The sequence below is a fragment of the Palaemon carinicauda genome, chromosome 8 (assembly GCF_036898095.1).
Source record: "Palaemon carinicauda isolate YSFRI2023 chromosome 8, ASM3689809v2, whole genome shotgun sequence".
Classification (NCBI taxonomy): domain Eukaryota; kingdom Metazoa; phylum Arthropoda; class Malacostraca; order Decapoda; family Palaemonidae; genus Palaemon; species Palaemon carinicauda.
The window spans coordinates 138140284-138150238 of NC_090732.1; the positions used below are offsets into that span (position 1 = coordinate 138140284).

The following is a 9955-nucleotide window of genomic DNA, read 5'->3' on the forward strand; positions in this document are numbered from 1 at the left end:
ACGAGATCGCAAGGGACCTCCTCACCTGGTCAAAAGGTCTAAACATATCACTAGTAACGAGGTTCATCCAAGGCAACTTGAATGTCATGGCAGATTGTCTCAGTCGGAAGGGACAAATAATTCCAACAGAATGGACCCTCCACAAGGATGTATGCAAGAGACTTTGGGCCACCTGGGGCCAGCCAACCATAGATCTCTTCGCAACCTCGATGACCAAGAGGCTCCCAATATTTTGCTCACCAATCCCGGACCCAGCAGCAGTTCATATAGATGCCTTTCTCCTAGATTGGTCACATCTAGATCTATATGCATTCCCTCCGTTCAAGATTGTCAACAAGGTACTGCAGAAGTTCGCCTCTCACGAAGGGACAAGGTTGACGCTAGTTGCTCCCCTCTGGCCCGCGAGAGAATGGTTCACCGAGGTACTTCGATGGCTAGTAGACGTTCCCAGAACACTTCCCCTAAGGGTGGACCTTCTACGTCAGCCACACGTAAAGAAGGTACACCAAGGCCTCCACGCTCTTCGTCTGACTGCCTTCAGACTATCGAAAGACTCTCGAGAGCTAGAGGCTTTTCGAAGGAGGCAGCCAGAGCGATTGCTAGAGCAAGGAGAACATCCACCCTTAGAGTCTACCAATCGAAGTGGGAAATCTTCCGAAACTGGTGCAAGTCAGTATCCGTATCCTCGACCAGTACCTCTGTAACTCAAATAGCTGACTTCCTCTTATATCTGAGGAAAGAACGATCTCGTTCAGCTCCCACTATCAAGGGTTACAGAAGCATGTTGGCATCAGTCTTCCGTCACAGAGGCTTAGATCTTTCCAACAATAAAGATCTACAGGACCTCCTTAAGTCTTTTGAGACCACGAAGGAGTGTCGTTTGGTTACACCTGGTTGGAATTTAGACGTGGTACTAAGATTCCTTATGTCAGACAGGTTCGAGCCGCTACAATCAGCCTCCCTGAAAGATCTCACCTTAAAGACTCTTTTCCTGGTATGCTTAGCCACAGCTAAAAGAGTCAGTGAGATTCATGCCTTCAGCAAGAACATCGGATTCTCATCTGAAACGGCTACATGTTCTCTACAACTTGGTTTTCTAGCCAAAAACGAGCTTCCTTCTCGACCTTGGCCAAAATCGTTCGATATTCCAAGCTTATCGTATGGTTGGAAATGAACTAGAAAGAGTCTTATGCCCTGTAAGAGCTCTTAAGTTCTATTTAAAACGAACTAAACCTTTACGAGGCCCGTCTGAAGCTTTATGGTGTTCAGTTAAGAAACCATCTTTGCCTATGTCAAAGAATGCTTTATCCTATTTTATCAGACTGTTAATACGAGAAGCTCATTCCCATCTGAATGAGGAAGACCAAGCTTTGCTGAAGGTAAGGACACACGAAGTTAGAGCTGTCGCAACTTCCGTGGCCTTTAAACAAAATAGATCTCTGCGAAGTATAATCGACGCAACCTATTGGAAAAGCAAGTCAGTGTTCGCGTCTTTTTATCTTAAGGATGTCCAGTCTCTTTACGAGAACTGCTACACTCTGGGACCATTCGTAGCAGCGAGTGCAGTAGTGGGTGAGGGCTCAACCACTACAATTCCCTAATTCCATAACCTTTTTAATCTTTCTCTTGAAATGTTTTTATTGTTGTTTTTGGGTTGTCCGGAAGGCTAAGAAGCCTTTCGCATCCTAGTTGATTTGGCGGGTGGTCAAAGTCATTTCTTGAGATGCGCCTAGATTAGAGGTTTTGATGAGGTCCTGTTGTATGGGTTGCAACCCTTGATACTTCAGCTCCTAGGGGTCGCTCAGCATCCTAAGAGGATCGCGAGGCTCCGTAAGGAAGACGTACTTAAAAAGGCTGAGTAATTGTTCAAGTCGACTTCCTTACCAGGTACCTATTTATTTTGTTTAGTTATTTTGATAACTTCTAAAATGAAATAAAAATTCTTAGCTCATATGATGTAAACATATTTTGCTGGTCTCTACCCACCCCCCTGGGTGTGAATCAGCTATTATAATCACCGGCTAAGTTAAATATTGAAAAATTTTATTTTGATAATAAAATAAATTTTTGAATATACTTACCCGGTGATTATAAATTAAAGGACCCTCCCTTCCTCCCCAATAGAGACACAGTGGACCGAGGAGAAAATTGAGTTCTTTGTTTACAATGAGTACTGGGTATCTGAACGACAGATGGTGCTGTTGAGTACACCCCCTACCTGTGTAGCGATCGCAGGCGAATTTTTCCGTAGAGTTTTCTGTCGAGCAACAGAGTTGCAGCTATTATAATCACCGGGTAAGTATATTCAAAAATTTATTTTATTATCAAAATAACATTTTTATTATTTTAATTTGTGACTTGTTAAATTTGATAAGTAATACCTCCTGATATGAAAGCTTCTGCATACGAAAATTTCATGATGCGAAATGAGACGTGAAGATTTTCACAACTCATATTGCGAAATAAATTTCATGATACGAAACGAGGCACGGTACGAGAATCATCTGGCCGCCGAGACTAATTTTAAAATTCGCGTGCCGCCAGCTCCCACTATTCTCCTGTGCTCCCATTGATTATCTCCCTACTCTGATGCTAGTTACCACCATATGATCCTGCTACCCTATTGGTCAGCATCTATCCCATCATGCATGTAAGTATCGGTGTTCCTCGATCATTTTATTTCGGCAGGGCTATCTTTCACAGAATTGATGTTGAGGATTTTGCTTTCATGCTTTTAGTTACTGTACTCTATCATGTTGCGTTATTCAGCTCTTATGTTATTAGCCCTGGGTCCCAAGAGAGTTACTGATGTGCTGGGAAAGAAGAATAGGATGCTTTCTATGGTGACGAAGCTTGAGATAATCAAGGAGTATAACGCTGGCATGTGGTTAAGTGTGATCGCTAAGGAATATGGCCAAAATCCGTAGACGGTAGGAACCTCCTTAAATAAGAGGAAGCAATCAAAAGCAGCAAGAACTTTTAAGGGCGTGACTGTTTTCTCCTGCGAGAGGAGCCATTTCCTTGATGAGATGGAGCGACTGTTTCTCCTTTGGATTAAGGATAAAGAAATCGCTGGACACACAATCACCGAGATGATAATCTGCCAGAAGGCCAGCGCTATTTTCGTTGAAGTCTTGTGTGCTCAGTCTGAAAACAATGCAGGAGAAGAGACATCAAAGCAGGCACCCCCAGAGTTCAAAGCTTCTCGTGGGTGGTTTGAAAAATTCAAGAGACGGTCTGGCATTCTTTCGGTGGTGGGGCATGGGGAGACTGGTAGCGGGGACACAAAAGCGGCCGAAGCTTTTGTTAAGACGTTCGACGAGTTGACTATCAAGGAAGGCTAGTCTCTCCAGCAAGTCTTCATCTGTGATGAAACCGGCTTTTTTCGGAAGAAAATGCTCGTCGGACGTACATCGTGATGGAAGAGAAGAAGCTACCCGGACATAAGCCTATGAAGGACAGGCTTACCCTTGTACTCTGTGCAAATGCCATTTGGGCTTGTAAGTTGAAGCCTCTTTTGGTGTGTCAATCGGAGATTACTCAAGCCTTCAAGGACCACAAAGTGCTTAAGGAGAAGCTTCTGGTAATGTGGAGGGCTAATGCAAAAGTCTGGGTAACAAGAATCTTGTTCACCGAGTGGGTAAATCTTTGTTTTGGCCTTGAGGAAGATATCCTAGTCAAGTATTGCTTCCTCAAAGTTCTCTATCTTCTGCCTAACACCAACCCTCTCCTCTAGCCCATGGACCAGCAAGTGATTTCCAACTTTAGGAAGCTCTGTACGAAGAGATGTTTCGAAATCACTGACAGCACAAATCTCACCCAGCGTGAATTTTGGAAGGAGCATTTCATGTTGTGATATGTCTTAGACACATCGATCTAGCAGGGCGGGAGGTTTCGAAGCACACCTTGAAGTCTTCATGGAAGAAACTGTGGCCTGATACCGTCTCCACACGAGACTTCGTGGACTTCCACTTAGGCCTAGCTGAAGCCGAAGCCAAAAAAGTTGACAATCCTGAACCTGTTGCTCAACATGAGGCTGCCGAGATCGTTAGACTCGGGGTGTGAGTTGGTCTTGAAGACGATGAGGATGATATTAATGAGCTTCTCAAGGAGCCCCAAGAGGACCTTATGACGGAGCATGTGAAGGAGTTGGAGGCCATGCAACTGAATGCCATTCAGGAACAGTTCTCTAGCAGCGACGAGGAGGAGGATGAGCCTCTGAAAACGGTAGAAATTAAGGTCGAGCTGGCTACCATAAAATGGTGGCTCTTGTAGAAAAGAGAAACTCAAGAAAGGTTCACACAGGTCGTGGTCTTGAGTACATAAATGACGTTTGCCTGAGTCATTTCAGGAGCATTTTAAGAAGCAGGCTAAAAACAAGCTTCCTTGGATAGTTATTTATTAGAGGCCTTCATTACTTGTATACCTAGAGGAAGCTCAAAGTGATCCAAAAACAGAAAAGTGGAAATGATGATGAAAATTATTACAGTAGATTAGAAAATACAAAACGTAGTTAAAAAAAAGAATGGAAAAGTGAAAAAAAAAATTATATTAAGTTTTTTTTTTTTTTAAATTTAAATGTTAATATTTTCTGCGTTAGTGTTTCATAAAGTTGGGTGTTAATGTTTTCTGCCATTTATTAATGTGTACCTTAAAATTAAGCGTTTGTTTTCGGCCACTTGTTAAAACATCGTCTTACTCCAAAAGTAGGGTTCCACATTTTTGTTACTGTATTTTCCATTTATTATTCCATTACTGTATTGTCTGTTCTAATTATACATTTCATTTATAGGTTATTAATGGTTAGGTTATGTATTGAATGATCCAAATGGATGTATTTCATTGCGTTTAGTGCAGTTATTATAAAATTTAATGTGGTGTTTTTGTAGAGCTTGGAACAAATTAAGCGATTTACATGTAAAATACAACTCATAAATGTTTACAAGGAATCACAATAAAAGCTTCTTTGTATAGTTAATATATTTGTTATAACACATATCACTCCTTATGAGTGTTTTTTTTTAAACCACCCATAGAATATGTTAGTACCAAAAAGTGGTTTCCATTTCCATTGTCTTTGTATCAACAGATTTCATTTTTCATCCTAACAGGTTCACCGACGTGCATTGCCTTTTGTCCCGAAGATGAGCAACTTTTATTGGTGGGTGTAAACACTGGAGTGGTCTTCCAATGTAGTATTATTTCCACCCATTCTCTGGTTCGATATCCTGCTCATCTGGCTCCTGTCCGAGAAGTTCAGTGGAATCGGTTTCACAGCAAAGTCTTCATAACCTGCTCTCTTGACTGGACTGTCAAAGTTTGGATAAAGAATATACTGTTAGTTTAATAATCTCTTGTTTGTTAATAGAAAATTATCAGACCGTGCAAGTTTATTATTTACAACATTAAGCTATACAGCCCCCAAGAGAAAACACAACACTACAGACACTATTTCCATTGTTTAATTGGCGATGAACTCATTGTACAGTATTATTTTACATAGGTTTCTTCAATATCAACACAAAATTCTCCTCAGTAATGCATCAGATCACCTGCACAGACTAATGTGATTTCTAAATGGAAATGAATTCCTTTCTTTTTTTCACAATTTATTTAATTTCCATCTGTACAATCGAGCCTGGGCTTTTTCTGAGATATATACACTTTTCACTAACCTATCATTGCCTATTCTTTCCACATGATTATGTCACATCAACTCAAAATACTTTCACATATAATCTTTCCTCTTCTGCTCTTCAGATTTCTACTCCTGCCATTTTTCTTACATCCCATATGCTGCAAAAACTCGTGATGATTACAATTATTATTATTATTATTATTATTATTATTATTATTATTATTATTATTATTATTACTAGTGTACACGAACCATCAGAAATGATATCTAAATATTTAGATAGATATGCACGCACAAACAGATTCAACCCTTCCCAAACTACAACCTGGCAGTTTCGGCAATTTGTGGAAGATTGTGGTTTCTGAGTGTACCTCTTTGGACACCCCTTCTCACCAGGATATGACTACTCCCACTCCCCCTACCCAAAGGATGGGGAGAAACCAAATAGTCTTATGTAAGGAAATATATATATATATATATATATATATATATATATATATATATATATATATATATATATATATATATATACATATATATATATATATATATATATATATATACATATATATATATATATATATATATATATATATATATATATATATATATATATATATATATATATATATGAATTTATATTTATATATACTGTACCTATATAGCCAGGCACATTGCTCTGTATTATATAAGGGAGATTATTATTGTTGTTATTATGATTATAATTGTTGTTGTTGTTATTATTATTATTATTATTATTATTATTATTATTATTATTATTATTATTATTAAATACAATAATCGAGTTTAATCTGACAGCGGCAAAAATATATGGTTTAACTAAGAGCAAGAAAAAAGTTAGATTCGGTGGAGGCAAGACCAGATGAAATGTTTGAAAATGAAAAAAAAAAACAAATGAAGCCTTGTAAGTGTAATTTTTTTATATTAAGTATCATAATTATGATTTATTATTTTTTTTTTTTTTACAGAGATTTGACATATGCCCCCAATTCAGAGGTTGTGCTCCCTAAGGTGTCCCCCATGAATCATGCTCATGAGTGGGTATCCATGCAGCCCATAAAGAGCCATTATGAAGTTCCTCATGATATTTATAGATAATATCTGTTTCTTAGCTTGTTTGATAAACTTATATAAAACTGTAAATCCCTTGAAGGGAAAATGGGATAAGGGTAACAGGTTCCATTTGTCCACCATCTGAATGTTACCATGGACATCTGTAATATGTCTATAATGTCCCATTGCTGCTGTAACTTAAGGCACTGTAACGTGGGCACAATTTCTACCATCTGCTTGCATTTTATTGCAATAATTTACCCAAAGCACCAAGTAAAGATAGTAAAACAGCCAAACATGTGCACCTTTATTTGAACTGGAATAAATGCCTAAAGGATATGTTCTGAATTGATGACAGAATAATCAAAATTAGTACAATGAGAGTATAATAAATCAATATTATCCTTATCATCATCATCATTGAAAATTTTTCATGGAATCTCTTCCCTTAATGGGGTTGGACATTAGTTATAGTGTGTAATATATTCTAGGAATGAGTTATTTTAGTAATTACTAAGATGTAAGAAAATAGTTAAAAGTAGGTTTGGGATTGGGACTACTATTTCCACATTAAAATCCAAATTGGAGTCTGCACCATATAATGCCTAGACTGAATCTGAGACCCTTTGTTTATAACACTTAGGTGTGAGTCTGAGTCGAAAATTAGGAGTCCATGTCCAAATTTATGTCAGCATTGTACTTTTAAAGTACAATTTTGGAACTTTTTTGACAATCTATGAATAACTAGCCTCTTTCACTTGGTCAATCAGTCACCAGGACATAGCATGAAATTAAGAATAAATGATCATCTAGAGGCATTTAACTTATATAAAAGCTTTGAAGCTGAAGCTGACCTTGAGATCTCCGACACTGAAATTCATTTTAGCATAGGCTAGGCCTATAGCATGTAGACTTCAATCTGTTTTGCCAATTGTCTTATAATCACTACATTTTAGTTGATAAACTTTAGAAAATTATTTGGTATACAGTATATTGACTACTCTCTAGGGTAAGAAAAATGATTGGCAACTTTAGCATCGTTTGGTGCCTATATTGGTAGTACAGCATTGGTAGATGTGGTAAAAATTATACATTTAAAGGTTTAAAAGCTACTCATGAATGGCAAGAGGCAAGGAACAGTGACATTACCATAGGACAACACTTTACACTGCCAGTAAGGGGTAGAGAATAGGTTGCCCTTGTTACATTGTATTTATTTAACCATACTTTTACAATGAAGTATTATATCCTGCATGTGTAAGAACGTTTAGTTAGCCCTATTTTTTCATTATCATATACCATAGCTACTTTGTAAAAGTATCATAGATATTAAGCCCTGAAAGTCTCAAACCTATACTGTCGTTTGATATGCTGATACTGTACAATTATTAAAAACTATGTGCCTTCACCCCAATACTGCTTAAGTAAGAATACTTTTGAAACTACAGGATGTCTGTACAATCAGGTACAGCTTTTGATTTTTTCTCTTAACAGGTCTCCTTTGATTATCTTGGACATGGGTGGTCCTGTAGTTGGTGTCTCTTGGTCTCCATACAGTAGCAGTGTAGTTGTGGCAGTGACTGAGGAGTTTCGTGTTAATGTGTATGATCTTTTTATCCGTATGTGTCGTCCGCTGTGCACCCAGAGTGTGCTTAAGAAGAGGAAAGTCAGTGGTACATCTGTAGCGCTAAGCCCTTTTTATCCAGTTGTCATTGTTGGAGGAGATAAGTATGTAATTCCTTTTTTATGTCTTAATTTTTAAAGTGTGATTTAGATCAGATATTAATTGAAATATTTTGCTTTAATAGATAATAACTACTTTAGTGTAATTATCTTTAAAGATATAAGCATAGATATCTTGTGGTCCATATACATTTCTCTTTTTCCCAATAGCGGCCATCTCATTGCCATGAAACTGTCTCCAAACTTAAGGAAGCTTCATAAAGAATCCAGAGATGCTGATGCTTTAACCCAGAAGGAATTAGAGCTTGCTAAGATAGAGAAGCTGATCTCACTGATTAATAGATAGCCTTCATCAGAACTTAATACATCATAAATTCTCAGTCTTTTTTTTTACTCATAGCAATTTATATTTACAAGGAAAATGCCAAATTTACTCAAAAGAATCCTGTGTCATACAAGAAATATTTCTATAAAGAATAAGAAATATATTTGGTTTCATTTTGTGTTGTATTACTGGATGTTATTCAGAATTCTGATACCAAAGTTTTTGAAGTCTGATTACTTTGAATGGTACTTTCAAAAATAGTTATTCAGACTTTCAAACATGTAGCACTTAAAACACTTGAAAAAGAAATCATGGAAGCGGAAATATGCCTCGTTTCATGAGGTAAGTTCAGGATGTTCAGGCCACAGTACAAGAATATTTGTGTTTTTGGGTCATATGGTATGGAAACTAAACATGGTTTTGATTACTTTATAAGCCGCACATCTTACCCTAGAAGATTAGACACAGAAGACCTGTGTACAGACTTGTAGAAACTTCATTATGCTTAAAACTAACCTAAATTTTCAAAATAAAAACAGGTTTTCTAAACGAGCAACTAAAATGGTGGTACAATTAGCATATCCAGAAAGCAGATGCAGTGGCAGAACAGGCAGGAACATTTTACAAGTATGGTCATGAAGCTTAGAACTTGAAAAAAATTATAACCCGGGGGATGAAATTAGGCTATTCAAGCCCAGATACATGAAATGCTGACCCAAACTGGAAGATTCTTATGTATTTATAAGCATTAAAGTAAACTTTCAGTATGTTTAATATAGCTCAGGCAAGGGCACAGTAAAAGCCTATTCAAACCTCTGACTATCATCAGTCATGACACTTTGGAAATAGTCGCTGAAATTTTTAAATTGCTCCCACAACAGCAATTGAAACAATGAGTTAACAGCATTACTGGACCTTGAAAAGTAGATGAAAACCACTTGTGTCATTTGCAGTGTATCAGACTGTTACTTGTTAATATCTGTACATGGTGAGCAAAGTACCAAATACAAACAAGTCAAGATGAATTGCCAGTGTCTTCCATGGAAACCTTAACAAGTTGATTTTGCTGTCATTTTTCATTTTCTCTGTAGTGCATTTCAGAATTTGTATGTTTTCTCAGAGGTGGCTGACCGACTTCAAGCCACAATTAATAATTACTGTACATTGAAAAGTGTATCCTCTTAAAGAAATCACAATGTTTACTACCTGTGGATATAAAACAGATGCTTCTAGCC

At 37.4% G+C, this 9955-nt stretch overlaps 1 protein-coding gene across 2 annotated transcripts in view; it reads left to right on the forward strand.

Moving 5' to 3' along the window:
• LOC137645965 (dynein intermediate chain 2, ciliary-like) overlaps positions 1-8881 on the forward strand; it is a 469865-nt gene extending 460984 nt beyond the window's left edge. For both annotated transcript variants that reach the window (XM_068379045.1, XM_068379046.1), the window contains exons 13-15: positions 5112-5337; positions 8207-8440; positions 8606-8881. In XM_068379045.1, coding sequence (XP_068235146.1) covers positions 5112-5337; positions 8207-8440; positions 8606-8741 — 596 coding nt within the window. In that variant the 3' untranslated portion in view covers positions 8742-8881. The remainder of the gene's footprint in view (positions 1-5111; positions 5338-8206; positions 8441-8605) is intronic.
• Positions 8882-9955: the final 1074 nt, after the last annotated feature.